Source organism: Brassica napus, chromosome C5, assembly GCF_020379485.1.
Source record: "Brassica napus cultivar Da-Ae chromosome C5, Da-Ae, whole genome shotgun sequence".
Classification (NCBI taxonomy): Eukaryota; Viridiplantae; Streptophyta; class Magnoliopsida; order Brassicales; family Brassicaceae; genus Brassica; species Brassica napus.
Genome location: NC_063448.1, coordinates 18,748,459 through 18,764,871, shown reverse-complemented (window position 1 = coordinate 18,764,871; position 16,413 = coordinate 18,748,459). Strand labels below are relative to the sequence as shown.

At 38.3% G+C, this 16,413-nt stretch overlaps 1 protein-coding gene and 1 pseudogene across 2 annotated transcripts; one reads left to right on the top strand and one right to left on the bottom strand.

Annotated features, from left to right (window-relative positions):
- The first annotated feature begins 3,306 nt into the window (after positions 1–3,306).
- Positions 3,307–4,769, top strand: LOC106388524 (annotated as a pseudogene).
- A 140-nt stretch (positions 4,770–4,909) lies between these two features.
- Positions 4,910–16,137, bottom strand: BNAC05G21340D. Of its 2 annotated transcripts, none has more exons than XM_013828615.3 (27): positions 15,755–16,137; positions 15,370–15,529; positions 14,970–15,062; positions 14,735–14,837; positions 14,473–14,635; positions 12,617–12,791; positions 11,916–12,044; positions 11,254–11,811; positions 10,508–11,146; positions 10,318–10,386; positions 9,945–10,055; positions 9,635–9,877; positions 9,030–9,077; positions 8,810–8,938; positions 8,352–8,507; positions 8,213–8,275; positions 7,975–8,085; positions 7,796–7,879; positions 7,649–7,696; positions 7,344–7,418; positions 7,030–7,125; positions 6,397–6,477; positions 6,247–6,318; positions 5,764–5,808; positions 5,588–5,671; positions 5,412–5,515; positions 4,910–5,315 (listed from the first exon to the last, which is right to left on the bottom strand). In XM_013828615.3, exons 1-27 carry the CDS (start codon positions 15,955–15,957, stop codon positions 5,213–5,215), a joined length of 3,945 nt encoding a protein of 1,314 aa, XP_013684069.1. In that variant the 5' UTR covers positions 15,958–16,137; the 3' UTR covers positions 4,910–5,212. The 2 variants fall into 2 exon arrangements, with proteins under 2 accessions (XP_013684069.1, XP_013684070.1); XM_013828616.3 differs by having other exon boundaries at positions 4,910–5,310.
- Positions 16,138–16,413: the final 276 nt, after the last annotated feature.

Here is a 16,413-nt window from a genome sequence, read left to right as displayed (position 1 = left end):
AACTTGACGTCCAAAATGCTTTTCTACATGGCACCTTAGATGAAACCGTCTACATGTCCCAACCACCTGGCTATGTCGATCCAGAGCGACCACACCATGTTTGCAAGCTCAATCGTTCTATATACGGTCTCAAGCAGGCTCCAAGGGCCTGGAATGCTCGCTTTGTCTCTTTCATTACTAATCATGGATTTGTGCAGAGTAAAAGCGACGCAAGCCTTTTCATTCACAGCAACAATGGCGCCTTGGCTTACCTCATCTTGTATGTTGATGACATAATTGTCACAGCCTCATCAACATCGCTTCGAGACAACATCATAAGTACGCTCAAGTCTGAGTTCCCAATGACAGATTTGGGACGTATAAGCTCATTCCTCGGAGTATCTGCGAAATACAATGAAAAAGGTTTGATCTTAAGCCAAGCTCGATATGCTGAAGAGATCATAGAACGAGCTGGCATGAAAGACTGCAAACCTTGTGCCACACCAGTTGATATGAAGTCCAAGCTTGCGGATGGAGTTGGCAAGAAAGTCCAAAACCCAACGGAATACAGAAGTCTGGCCGGGGCTCTGCAATACCTAACCTTCACGCGCCCCGATATTGCTTATGCAGTGCAACAAGTTTGTCTCTTTATGCATGATCCTCGTGAAGAACACTTTCTTGCTTTGAAACGTATCATAAGATATCTGCAGGGCACCATGAAGAAGGGTCTACAGCTTCTCAAGAACCAGAAAATGACTCTCACCGCCTATTCCGACGCAGACTGGGCTGGATGTCCCTCCACACGGCGCTCGACATCAGGTTTCTGCGTTTACATTGGCGACAACCTAGTCTCATGGTCGGCCAAGAGACAACCAACAGTCTCTCGATCTAGCGCTGAGGCCGAATACAAAGGTGTAGCCAATGCAGTGGCTGAAACTTGCTGGTTACGGAACTTGTTGTTGGAGATGTACTGTCCTCTTCAAAGGGCCACGATTGTCTATTGTGACAACATCAGCGCCGTATATCTGTCATCAAATCCAGTACAACACCAACGTGCTAAGCACATCGAGATAGATATACATTTTGTACGTGAGAAAGTACAAATGGGACAAGTTCGAGTTCTTCATATACCTTCGTTGATGCAGTACGCAGACATATTCACCAAAGGCTTGCCATCGTCTCTGTTCAACACATTCCGCTCCAGTTTAGGCGTGTCAGACCTCCACGCTGCAACTGCGGGAGGGTGTTAGATAGCATATCTTGTAAAAATTATGTACATCCTATATTCTAGGGAATATCCTTACTGTTGTAACAGTCTCGACTATATATGTCGCTTATCAATATATTGAACATTGAAGGGGAACTCGTTTGCTTACAAAGATTAGATACAATGGTCCCAAAGGATGTCAGGACTCAATCATTGGTAAATTTTCATTATTAAATTTTCCAGTGTACACCACTTCGTTGCTACTTAAGATAATAATGGGTTTAGATTTATATTCACCAAAAATTGATAATGGGATTAGATACACTGGTTTTTGTCCTTTTTCCTTATTCACCATAATTCATTGGAGTATATGTGGGTTTGAACTTTGAACTAGGTCTAGACATTTGTAATTAAACTCAAAATCTGAATGAATCCAAATTTGATTTGATCAATAAAAGCATCCAACCAGATTTTACAATAAAATAATCATTTTTATTTTATTTTCACAAAATAAACCCTCAAGAAAAAAAATGACAAAAAAAAGTTTTATTGAAGGCTAAATATGCATTTATTCACTTCCAATGGGGGTTCTATCCATTGGAGTTCTAAATATGAATATGTGTATTTATATATTGTATATGTGTATGTAGTTGTGGGATCCACTAAATAGTGTAGAACCCCTACCCAAAGGTTCTAAAAATTTGTTTTTAGAACCTTTGGATAGAAGTTCTACACTATTTAGCGGACTCACAACTACATACACATATACAATATATACATACACACATATTCATATTTAGAACTCCAACATTGGAGGTGCTCTTAGGGTTAATTAATCTAAGACTTATAGTTTAGAGTTAAGAGGTTGAGTTTGGGGATGAATTCAAAAAAAAATTTAAATGAATACTAAAATTTTCAAAATAAAAAAAAATTATTTTAGTCTTTTTTTTAGAGTTATTTTGTGACAAAAAAATTAAAAATAGCTATTTGAGATAATTGTCCTTATCTAAATCAAAGAAGTATATGAAAATAGCTATGGATCCAAACCAAAATTCAATTTCGAAATGAATGTTCAGAACTTAAATAAATAATTAAATATTTAGTCTAATGCTTATTTTTATTATTTAGTCATATATAAAAAATTTAAGTTTTTTAAGTACTGTTATTTTATTGATTTTAATTTACGGATATTTTAGAAATGAGTTTAGATTCATGATAAATCTTACTTAAATTAATAAAATCTATACAAACCCAAAATGTTATAAGCAGAATCCAATAAAACTATTACAAAAAAAAAATCAAATGAAAATTACAAAACTGAACACAAATTTAAAAATTCAAAAGACGAATATGTATCTTCTTCGAACTCTCGCATGCGTACTAAAAACTAGGTCTGGACGTTCGGGTACCCGTTGGTGTTTGGATCGGGTTTTTCGAATTTTGGTTCTTTTTTATAACACCTCCTAGGTCTCATTCTTGTAAATTTGCAAGTACAGATCGGGCTCGGATATAACACATCGGGTTCGGATCGGTTTTGTATCACATCATAGAACCCATAAAGTAACCATATATCATTCGGATTCGGGTTATATCGGATCGGTTCGGATATACCCGAAATGAAATCTAAAATTTAAAAGCAAAACATAAGAAATGTATACTTATTTATATATAATTAAGTATTTAAAGTAGTTATTTAAATTTTAAATACTTATTGTTAGATACCATATCAAAATAAATATGAAATTGAATATTTGAAATATATATTCATGTTTCATATAATTACATTGTATATTAGTTTGGACATTCGGACCGGTTTCTTCGGATATCTTTTCGGATTTTTTTATTTTTTCGGTTTTTCGGATTACCCGTTCGGGTTCGATTAATAACACTTCGGGTTCGGATATGTTTTGTACCACCTTACAAGATCCATTCGGGTATTTTTTATATTTCAGACCGGTATGGATCAGATTTTTCGGTTCGGGTTCGGTTCGGATTTCGGATTTCGGATTATGGATTAAATGATGACATCATCACCCAAATTATTACTCCAATGTTTAACAGAATGTTCGTCCCTCTCCTCTCCGAGCCATATTCTAGCCACGTGTCCCACGAACCCCGTTTAACTTTCATCAGATCTCGGCGACGACGGATCCAAATGGGCGAACTAGAGTTGATTGAACCCAAGACCTTACTGATTCCAACTCGAGCTTAAAATCGTACGAACTAGTGCTCTTCTGTTGTTCATAATCTGATTTGGAGAATGTGAGGGGGTTCAACGTAATCCGAGATGCCTTCAATCCGGCGAACTCTCTCTCCGGTGCATGTTGGCGCACCATTCTCCCCCTCGTCGTCTCCTTCTCAAAAGAGTATCAGTAAACACAATAACTCCTCGCACCTCACCGCTGATCCCAAAGGCTCGCGAAGAGGTCCATGGCGGCGACCGTTTCTCGCTTTCTTCCTCGTTGGATTCCTACTAGGTATGACACCGTACGGTCAAACGGAAGAGATCAATCGGTTAAATATCGAGATCAAACCGAAACGGCCGTAGATGGAGTAAGTTTCGTGGAGATTGTGAAGGAGGAGGAGGATTTCAATTTTGTGGCGAGGAAGCTGATCATTGTGGTGACGCCATCGAGCGATGCAAGCGTGTTACTTGAACTGGAGTGCTCAGACTCTGAGGCTAGTGGAGCCGCCTGTGTTGTGGATATAGTGGTGGAGGGCAATGCGGCGTCGTTTGAGACTTGGGAGATTCTTAGGAAGGCGGGAGTGATGTATAGACACTTGGTTTCCAAGAGGGTCCAATATGCAACGGAAGTCAAGTCATTGGATGGCACACTAATGAGAAGAGTAAAAGACTAAGGAGGTTCCATGTCGATATGTCGGGATTTGCTTTCAATAGCACTATACTCTGGGACCCTAAAAGGTGGAGACGTCCCTTTTCCCATCCAACCCGCCAACTAGACACCGTGAAGGAAGGTTTCCAACTATGAGTTTCTCCTTTTATCTGTGGATTTTCTCTGGTGCGCAATGGAGCCCCGTCTTTGTAATCTTATTATAGCATATGACAACGTGGTGTTTCCACGCAGGAAACAACATTTATAGAGCAGGTGGTGGCGCGACATGGAAGGTGTCCCACAAGGTCCCTCGAGGATACTAAACTGGCATCTTCACTTGGATGCTGGGGATGTTACTTATCCATAAGGATGGGTGATCCAGAAGAATCTCCAAGCTTCGCTCATAACTGTGAAATAGTTCGAAGAAACAATTTTTGACTCGTAAAGATTCATAGACTTCTCAAGCAAGATTGAAGTCAACGGTGTTCAGGAGCAAAACGTTAACTTCAAGACCATTAAATTTGATGTTTCTTACGAGATCATTGAGCAAAACAAATTTACGAGATCATTGCATATTTGGTCTACAAGTTTACAAATTGCAAATAATTTGGTCCGGTCCATTACCTTGAGGGTGCCTCGAAGTCTGATGGGCACCTTCCCACTTAGAATCCATGTAACTCAAAAGGCTGAGAGATACAGGGTCTTTTGAATGTATCCTAGAACAGTGATAATTGATATATTAAACGTGTGATTTGGGCTACGGATACATGCTTTGATATATTGATAATTGATATATTGTCAATTTGTCATTACAAATTTAGACCCTTCACGAAGAGATTGTGATGGGCCTTGAATACATGTAAAATCTGATGGTTCATTGATAATATTATAGCCTTTTAAACTCTTTTATCTTCTCTATATAGGAAACAACGTTGAAGCAATTGTACACTCACTACAGGTGACCCCCTTTTCACGGGCACAGTGATGTCTTATAAAAAAATATACACAGAAAAAGGGGAAGAAATAAGAAAATATGAATGACCACACACACTGGCCTACAAAACTGGTCTTGCTAACACAGCCGCACATGTAGTTAGTAGGCCAGAGACACGTGTGGTAGCCATTCTCGAACCATTGACACAAGATTTCAGTATCAGTGCTTTGTCTCCTTCCGCTATTCTTCCAGAGAGGGTCACGTTAAGGCTGCCCCATGAACAGAAGAAGCTGCATCTGAAGGGTGCATTTGTGGCCGCGAATCTTGCCCACTGTCAAGCCCAAGAACTGAAAGAGCTGAACTGGTAAAACATGCATCAAGATTCAGTATCTGACATTTTGTTTTCACTTTATAAAGATTGAATAACGAAGTGTCTGTTTGAATTTAGAGGACGTACTTTGGTAGAGAAGCTCTGATAGTTGGCTGATTCGCATAAGCAGTAAGAGAAGGTCTTAGATCAGGAAACTTCTTCATTATACTTTCAAGTTGTGGCATTGGCAACTGCAGAACAATACCAAAGAGTCGTTCAGAATTTCTGTAGATATATCAAATTCATATATATTGTTCTTGTACCTCCAACAAGACAGGGAAAGAATGTGGCTGTGTCTGAGACACACATTTCAAGAAGCCAGGCCACAGTTTTGGTAGTCTCCATATCTGCATGCATCCAAAAGAAATAGTATCATAAGCACACCAGACGGAAAATATTCACAAAGCTGATGCTTATCTTTGATCTTAAAACAACTCACCTGCCTACTCACCAACTTGGAAAGGATTCCCATGACAAAGTCAACCTGGACAAAAAAAAAGTCAGAAATTTCTGTATTCGGACTAAAAGAATCTAATGCAACCTCAACCTCATATATGAGGCTTCATCATACTAGTTGAAAATCTTATTGCCTTGTCTGTAGATTTTTTTGTTCATGCCAAATTACTTGCTAGCTACGTGTTCTTTCTATATCCTGATTTAAGACTTTACTTAGGATATACATTTCCTTATTAACTTTTCCTGGCGTTTATAAATGAGGATGAGTCTCGTATGTGACTGAGAACTATCCAAGCTAGAGCCTAGAGAGAACTTTGGAGGTTTTGTAGGGTTTATGAGAGGGAAAGAACGCAGTTATCGGGGATGTTTTCAAATTCTATATTATGTTACTTCGATTCAGTTTTATAAAATAGCTTTTGGGTTTTTACGTCACTTTGTTCTTTACTCTACCCATTACGACACTTACAAGTGTTGGAAAAGCATCGATTGCCTGAATTACTGTTCTCATGAAGAGTAAAGGCAGAGGTGTTCGATCAACCTGAAACCATAAAGTATCACATATGTAAATATCTAAACCAGTAGTTCTTTTCTACAGATATGTTCGCTTTTGACTTACCATCTGACCGAGGGCCTTTGCTAAGACTTGCTGCGTGAAAACTGTGCGTTGTTCAAAGCAAGCTGAACATGCATCTGTTATCTGAAAACAAAACACAGCCAAATGAGAAGCTGCTAACAAGAGAGAGAGAGAGAGTCGGTGAAACATTCATAGAGGGACCATTGTTTGCTGAACAGATTAATCAAGTCTATGGCAAGACTGACAATCTAACTACTCAGTTGCTAACTGCCACTAGTTTCCTAGCCTCCTATAGCATCATATGACATGAGAATGCACCATCGACCTTCGCAAAAACAGCTTACATGGAAATAGCAAGAAATAAAAAGGACATTTGATATCATTATGGTGCTTATGCCATAATACTGTAGATGTTAAGACTTAAGCCGAGAATAATTCAGCTAAGAGGAAGGCTGAATGAACTCTCCTGACCCACCTATTTTCAATTAATTTCTTGGTAACCTACCTCTGTCGGATCTACTAAAGAGAAAGGGATGGTAACGAACGAAAGATTTTGAAGAGGAAAAGATACACAGCAGTGTGAATCTAGGTACTAGAACTGATTTCGAGCAAACAATTGCAGGTAACAAGGTCCTTCAAAAGCACTTTCAAAAAAAATGGAAAATCAGGAAATACCTTTTTCAGTGTTGGCCCATCTTTATCAGGAACAACCTCGTGAATAGCAATCAGTACCTCGGCAGGTGTTAGGGCAGGGCCAGTGTGAGCAGAACCCTATCACAGATATAACAAAAATGATCTGACAAGTTGTTACATCGGAAGAAAGGATATATTCCGCCAGAGAGCGCACCACTTCTCAGACAAAAAAAACCACCTTAAGTACAAATAAGAAACTAAAAACAACAACGCATGAAACGAATTATATGCAACATCGTTCTAGCATATCTAAGATAGCAATTAAAGGATGGACCACCAAAAAAAAGCATATATACCTGTAATATATGAGCAAGTGCAAGTTGGAACTTATCAGGTGGAAGATTAAGAAGCGGCGGAAAGATAGGTAAAACCTGTTACATCCAAAAAGAGTGTCTGTCATACGAAGTAAGGAATTGGTACCCACTCATGAGCAGTTTCAAACATCATTTTTGCATCCATCAGAATTCGCCGATGGTTACTACTTAAATTTCCACATTTTCGGATAGGCAACAAAATAGGGTGCAAATGGACAAAAACTACAAGTCTATTCATCTTCCTTCACAGTACAGTAGTGGAAAATCGAAAGAATGTAGAAATTAACCTCGTCTTTAGTGAGTGAAGAAAGCAATGGGATAAGAATTGAAACATCCTGCACCAGACAACTTTTTGTAAGGATTTGGAAACTTGACTCATAAATATATACAAACAAAGAAAATTTATTAGAAAGATCTTCATAACAAAATCAAACCTTTAGCTTCGTTTCATATAAATGCTTTACAGTAGCAATCAAATCCAACGACGGTGCCAATTCTTGTGTCAATATTTGTAACACCTTGACATAAAAAAAAAACAATGAGCTGGTTCAAAATTAGAAAATACTTTTAAGCCAACGTGGATTTACTACAAGGTAACACAGAAGGTACTTACCAATGTCAATAAATTTTCACTTCCCTTAGGAGGATCAGATATTATAGGGAGCAGTTCAATATAAGATGATCCTAATTCTCGTATCAGAATAGGCATATGTCGATGAAAAGCCTGAACCATTAAAAAAATAAAAAAAGTCAGTTTGATGTTTGTGAATATCTTAAACCCCCATTACAACTCGGAGAATTTTCAGTGCCACGCCACTCGTGACGCATATAAGTGAGGGAGGTTAACTCACCTGGATTACTGTTTTTGGAGCTTTCCCGTAAACTTCAAAGACAAGTCGAAGGAGACTAGGTTTCTGGAAAATTTACAGTATTCATCAGAACAATGGGAATATTTAAGGACAGAGAATATTCTGAGCATTAGGAGCAAACCTTTTTACATAAAGCGAAGAACAGAGAAATTAGTCTCTGAGCTTCAGAAAATGATAAAACAGAAACATCACGAGAAGTTTGTAGATCCTGCTGAGAGTGAATGTCAGAGTTTCCAGACCTTGGAGAGTCACTTGTCGAAGTTATCTGACTTTTAGCCTGGAGATAAGTGTCAGCAAATCAACCCATAAAAAGTCAAGGTTTATAAATTAAACTATTAAAGCATGCTAATTCATCGACTAGGCAATCCTCGCAAGGGAAAATTTAGAGAGTTACGAGAACAGAGACAAAAAGCAACTAGCATCTTATAGGTTCTAAAAGAGTAGTAAGCTTTTCTATCTATAATTCGAAGAGAACTAAGCTAAACGCCCTCTAGAGAACGGTTAATGGCTTTTGAAGCTTTGCTGCCTTTTCAAGAATGATATTCACTCAACTACCAGATTAAGACTATATGCTATTACCTCTATATTTGTTCCTTCTGCAGTCTGCGAGAAATCTGTCTCAGAGTTCACAGCAGTCAGTAGCCTATCTGTTGCAAATTGCTCAACATGCTCTGATATGTATGTAAGGTGATATAGTTTGTTTGTGACCTATGCACGCATTTCAGAAAATATAAATTAGAATTACTGTACCAGCAGTTAATAAGAACCATGTTAAAAAAAAAGGGACTAATTTCCTTACAAGTCGGATGGCCTTTGCACGGATGTCTTCTTCATAATGAACTGAACACTGCCATAACAGGATTAAAACATGCGTGAGGAACATGGAAAAATCAATAGAACATGACCATGAATCTAAGTATGAAGATACAAAGAAAGTTTCAAGCAAAACATTCTTTTATTGTAGAAGGCTCATGAATTCCTTTCTGGACTTGAGAGATCAAAACACAATGCTTATGAAATTGCAATTTCTGTGCATTCTAAACAATTATCCTAATATTAAAGTTTTAGAAATTCATAATGTGATCTGTATACAGGGTAAACTGCATCCCAGGCCCTGATGAATAGAGCTGGTTAATCCCCAATGCAGTAAACAGCTTAAACTTGACCAAATTATAGCAACAGAACTAATATGCTGCAACTATTTCGTGGGACTAACAGAAACGGGGGATTTTAAAGGCAACATCTAGAGATCTAAGTTATGAGGAAGGAACTATCTAGCCACTTTAAAACTTACATTATATGAATTCTTACATTCTCCATCACTGAGACAGTGAGACTATAAAGGAACTCTGTGACAAGGCTTGTAAGAAACAAAATAAATAAAGTCTGACTACCGATTCTTACATTCAGTGCTATAGCTAAGCATGCTTTTCGCTCATTTGGACGCACTAGAATTAAGCTCCAAACTACACCAAGCCCTTGGGTAACACGTTCACTATCACAGGCTTCTCCTCCAACTGGGTCAGGACGAGTGGAGCAGAGTTCATTCAGTAGCTTTATGGCAGAATCAGGTAGATGTGGAGCTTCTCCAAAAAGTCTGCTAAAAGACTTGTCGAAAGGAGGGAGAGTATCCAGAAATGATCTTGCCTACAGCAAGTATCTTAGTAAGCGAGATTCAGAAACAAGAAACGTAAAAAGTTGAATAAATGCTCACCACTGCTATGAGAAAATTTTCATAAACAGTAGCATAGGAAGAGGATTCATCAGTGTCCAGATTCGCCATCGAATCCAGATGGTAAAGAACATGTAAAACAAGTTCATGCCCCTAGAAAAAAAGTAACAAACAGATTAGCGGTTCCTCTAGATATATGGTAGACTCTCGGTTACTGAGAGTTGGAGAGGAAAAAGTTTATGCAGACACATAAAAACTCGCACTGTAACAGTATTGTGCACTTCTAAGATGCTACAATATTTATGACAGCCAATACTTTCTCAGATATGGAAGAAGAGACTAAGAATCCAAACCCAAATAAAAAAGTGACGACTGATTTTGATGAACACTGCAGTCAAATACTGGTGATACGTACCTTGAATTCTCGATGATCCACACTAATATGCTCTCTTAGTATGGCTGCAACATCATTGCCAGCATCAATCTGGAAATGGTAAAATAAATAACATTTATCCTTGTAAACAAAAAGTTTAAAGAAAAACTGAAAATAGGATTCAATAAGGAACAGGAAAACCACAAAGAATAAGTATCAAAGAGGCATTCACCTGAGCAATCAATCGGGCAATCAGTGCCATGCGAATCTTGTTACAATCAAAGCCACAGACATGTCTATTTGATTCAATTATCCTTTGTAAAGCCAACTTTCCTACAGTGTTGCTTTGCTCTGTGGTAAGTTCAACATATGATGGAACAGGTGCCAACTCTCGGTAGCTTTCCTCTGCTGCAGTAATATTTGAGTCTACAGGGGGGTGTAGTTCAAAATCTGGCCCTGCTTCTGAAGGCGAGTGTTGATTAAAATCTGGAACAGACACTAGATCCAAATCAAGCTTTGTATTTCTGATGCCTTCATCATCCCTGCAAGGAGACAGTGGAACATCTAAAGGTGATTTGCCCTTTGAGAGATAACCATACTCCTTGGGAATAGGCAACAAGTCCTCTCTGCAATCAGGCTGATCGATTCTTCTGATTATCGAACTTCCCATCACCTTGTTTTGGCTATGATCTACTGTTGTTGGATGTACTGAACCACCAGTCCCTGCTGTGACATCAGGAACCGAAGGTGGCTTGCTCGCTACGGTCGAGATGTCCATCTGAACTGGGACTGTTTCTTTACCCTCATCTCCAGGCAGTGATGTTGGTCCCACAGATGGATTTGAACGTCTTGGATCCATGCGACGAGGGTCCTGCACAGTTATGTGTAAGTTATCTTGGAGAAAGAACATTCAAGATAGAATCAAACATGAGAAAAAAAGATTAAAGATAGAATCAAGCAAAAAATGGAAGTTTGTACCCTTCTTGGGTCGCGTCTAGGGTCGACAACCGCGTTCAAGCTAGGCACATCGGATAATGATGACCCAAAGGGAAGGGTTGAATCGAAAGGAAGTTGTGGCTGACGAGTCGGAGAACGCATGGGATTTATGGAAGAAGAAACGACAATATCTGCTGGAGTAGCTAGAGAAGTTGTCAACGTAGGAGGGTTACTAGGCAAATGCTTCATGCTTGTAATAACAATATCAGCAAGCATATCTGGATGAAGCTTAGAAATGAGAATTTCAAGTGAAGAAGCTCCTCTGTCTCCTTCAGCAAGTAGAGCACCAATCATTGAAACCATTTGTTCCACTGGAGTCGGCTCACTGTCCGAAGGATGGTTACCAGAGGATATGCCATTGATAGAGACAGTTCCATGTGGAGAATCACTTATTTGACCTTTCGGAGTCAAATGCATGTTATTATTATGGCGTAAGCGCTTCGGAGCAACCTCTCCATTGACTGTATCATCTTCACCCTGGGGCATTATTCGTTTCTTTGACAAATCCCAAGAATTCTGATGATTTATCGCCTGGTTGTTCTGAAAGTAGGTTCATCATGAGACTTTAGTGGTCACAGTGAACAAAACTAATGTAGAGGTATAGACGAGTAGGAAAGAATGAAAGAAAGAATAAAATTTCTTACCTTGCCTGACCAATTCTCACGTGCAGCGCGCTCATTATTTCGGATCAATTTATCAACTTGGCGGAGAACTTGATTAGCAACGTCTGCAGCATTCATTGCTCGTAATGCTCTAAGAAGCTTGTCTCTTGACTATAAATGCAAAAATAAAAATAAAAACTATCTCAGTAACAAAACAAATATCAGCTAAAAGAAAAGAAATACGATACTTTGATATATGGTCTGAAAACTTTCTCTTAGGGAAAAAAAGACTGACACGTCTGGTGGAGAAAAAGGATATAACAACAGAAAACTAGAAAAGGTTGAAAATTTGACCAGAAATACTGAAACAATTAAGCAGTGTCTCCGACATGAGGGAACTTGACTTCATGAAAGATGATTGAATATTCCCCCCCCCCAAAAAAACTTTTCTTTCTAGAACTGATGTGCAAGACAGATCGCTATGGTTATAAACACTTCTGGACGTACAGCCTCTATTGAACGGATCAATGAAAAGCAAATTCAAATAAATTGCGCACTGGATTTCAGTAGACTACAATGAGATTAGATAACAGAAACCCAACCCAAAAAGTATTAGCATAAAGATACTTAAAATCGATGTTTGATAATGTTTCAATTATTCAGATAAAAAACAACAGGGAAGAGTTAAGGAGTAATAGACACACTTCATAGAGAAATAAGACAATAAAATATGAATGCTCTACCTCTATCATAGGTGAGGAAGTACATCTAAGGAATCCCAGTAAGGCAGTTCTTATGGAATACTGCACGCTTGCAGCATGGCACCCCTTTACCGACTCAAGATTTGGGTGAAAATCCAGTAGAACGGAAAGGAAACTGTTGTAGTGGACAGGCCTCTTCCTTGCTACCACCGCAAGACTGCGAAAGATAAGATACTGTCAGATACGAGACCAGTGCTTACATATGAAATATTCAAAAAAAAAAAAAAAACACACAAAAGAACACTTTCGTCAAAGAAACTGCCCTAAGTTTCTTCCTATGCAAACAGCTGCATTTAACATATGCAGCATTATTATCTAACGCAAAAGATACGAGTATTTAGAACTTTACTGAGCAACCATTCCTGTGAGAAACTTTCCACAGGCAAATTGTTCACATATCACATTATCAAGCAGTCAGAAATTCTTTCCTGGAAACATACCAACATAAGCAAATCTCTTCAAAGCTAGCATATCCTAAAGACTTCCGCCATATACAATAAGATGATCTTATTTCACATGCTCTTACTTACAACTCCGTCAATAAAAGGGAAAGTAAAACCGAATGAAAAAATCAAAGCAATCTGTGTGTACAATGTCTTTCCTCTAAGAGTTTAACATTGGTCTTTCTAGAAAGATCACTGGCCTCAAGACATTAAAATTTAATAACAGTTCACAACAAAAACAAATATCTGCCAGGTAATTACTAGTTTTTTAAGATCTGTCAAAGTGACAAATTAGTTTGCTAAGCATAGATAATTTCCCCAAGTTAAGCTGAAGCTGCCCCAAAACAGATAAAGGAACCTTGATAGTTCAAAGTGACTAGAGATATGCGACCTAGTGGACATAACAACCACGAGATAACTTCTACGTCCATCTTAAGAGCAAGACATGAAATAAGATCAGGCAGCATGTATTTAACTCATCATTATCCAAATCAAATATCCACCAAAAATGTATGGAGAAGAAACATTCATCATAGCAGCATGTAAATTTTAGGCTAGAATTCACCAAAAGAAACCTTTAATTGCCAAATTATACTGTGTATACCGTAATACTGTAGTGTATACATTTTAATATCCCAACATAACAATCAATAGTGTATTATACACATCAGTATTATACACATCAAGAGCACATAACGATATAAAACTTTCCTCTACCATGTTTCTGCGTAACTTGGAAACATCATTTCTAACTACTAGATCTGACCATTCTGTTCTTTGTTTGATGTCCTTATCACTTGTATCGGAGCTCCACAGCACCCAAAAAAATTGGGCGCCATATGACCAGGCAACTGTCAAAATTCGATAACTGATGCAGCTTCAGCCGAGACTTTTTCACCCACACTATAATTCAGTTAGCTGCAGCTATAACAAATGGGTTGAACAGGCGCTATAACCTGTTTCCATGCTTTATCTCTCTCAGCCAAAAGTTTAGTAAACGCTTAAAACGGAATCACTTTAAAGTGGATAATTATCTGCTTATTGATGTATCTCACAAACATGAGGCACACACCTCATCATTTAAACCCATATAAGCTCATATTAGTGCAGCAAGACACATACTGAATGGTTCGTTTTATCACTAAGATGCATGTGAGAATGAGTGTTTCACATTACGTACTACAGATGTAAAAAGAAAAAAAAAGATAGCAGAAACATAACAATAAGTAACTAAAATTTGAGAGCACCAAAGCAACTATTTCAACTTACTTGCAAGAAACAAACAACTGGCAATCATTTTGATCTAGCTAGCAGGTTGCCAAGCAAAACTAACATCATGAAGAACAGAGAGAAAAGTGAAGACACAAGAATAATGGGATGTATCCAGAAACATACCAACTAACAACAGTTATCGTCAGTGCACCCGGTAAACGACCAGCCGAATGTATGAGATCTAGTAAGATGCCAAATGTCCTATTTGCTTCAGACATGAGCATTGCCGAATTTAGAATGGGGTGACCGCCAACAAGCCAGGAAATGTTAAACATTTTTCTACTTCCTGCAGTACAATAGGAAAAAGATGATATGCCGGAAACAAAATGAACAAAACATGTATTGTGCTATTTCAGATTCATACTGCATGATTAAAACGCAATACCTTCGTTGAAAATTTTCTCAGGATCAGATGCATCAGGAGTAAAAAGCAAAATAAATGTCTCCATAAACTTTAGCGCCAAAACTTTCACCCCCACACAACCAGGCTATCATGAACGAAACAGCAGGCTTAAGTTAGAAAACCTTAAATTGACGGAGTAGCAGAACAAATACTCAACCAAAGACCATTACTAGAGAGAGGAACAGACAGAAAAAAAGGCTATACAGAGCTAGCATACCTCCAAAGCAGTAGAAAAGACAGCGTCTTTGAACTTAACCATCCATGTCCATAGTTCCCCAACCCAACGATAAACTTTACCACGATGATGAAACTGTAGAGATCATCAAGAAAAATAAATCAGCGAGAGAAAAGGGAAACTCAATGAGAAAAATTATACACATTGCTATAGGGTGAATATACCCACAAAGACTTCAATACAACATTATAAAGCTTGCACTACTTCATTTTCGTCACTATTTCATATTACCCTAAAGCCTTTTCACGGTAACCTTAAAAGTAACACAAACATTAAGAAAAAAAACAAAGTTTTGAAAATGAAAAGAAGAGGCCTAATTTCATATGTTTTAAAACAACATATGCTTAATACAACACATCCAACTTGAGAAACATGTACGGACCTGCATTGCCATCTCTTCCAAGATGGTGCAATAGAAAGCTGTTCCAACAGAAATAGCATTCTTTGCAACAACCGGGTCCTCGTCCTTGGCTAAGACTAGTAAGACAGTCAGTAGAACATAAGAATGATCAAGCATCCTCAAACCAACATCTTCAATGATCCTGTCACCCAAAACAAATCGGATTAAATCAACCAATACATTGCTACAGAATTAAATTAAGCTCCTATATAAGTTTCAAATACATCACGCCGTATTAAGGAATTGATTACTATGGCAGTATACGGTGTTTGAAAAGATCAAATTTACATTTCAGATTGGGAAACCTAAAAAAATTTCAACGATTGGGAAACCTAGAATTGAAGCGTGGAATTGCTAGAGGACTCACTCAACAAGGGATTTGCGAACTCGAGTTTCAGGCGACGAGTGGAGTTCTGCGAGATAGGGGAAAATCTCAGCGGAGAGAGACGGCTCAAGGGACAGCAATAACTCCTTCACCTGTCTTAGAGACGAGAGCTTCACCGCTAAATCGCCGTGGTTGTTGGCAGCGGCGAGGAGAGAGAGCGCCTGCGCCCTGGCGGCGGTAGCCATTACTGAATTCGAGATTCGGATGGAGGAATTGCGAAAAGGGGGGAAAATAGTTAGTGTGCCACTCGCGGTTCTTTTAGGGTTTTTCAAGGTTGGAGAAGAAGAAGAAGAATCTCGGCGACACACAAGAGGAGGAGCAGCACACAGCAATAAAACAAACAAAAATCATAAAGAGGTTTGATGCAACACGGTAAAACCGGGGGATGGCTTCAATTCATTTCTTAAAAATTTTAGGAAACATCATGTTGTTTTACGCTTCAGGATCTGCAAAGAGCGCCGTTTGGATTACTTAAACCAAATCCGGTTAAAATTTTAACCAACAGCAGTGTTATTAACCAAATTGGTTCAAACAGCTTAAATACTCTCATTTAGTTATAGACTAGTAACAGAATAATTTCGCACTGCTTAGTTTCTGCGTCACACAGATCACACTTTTTTTTTTTTTTTTTTGGTAAAACA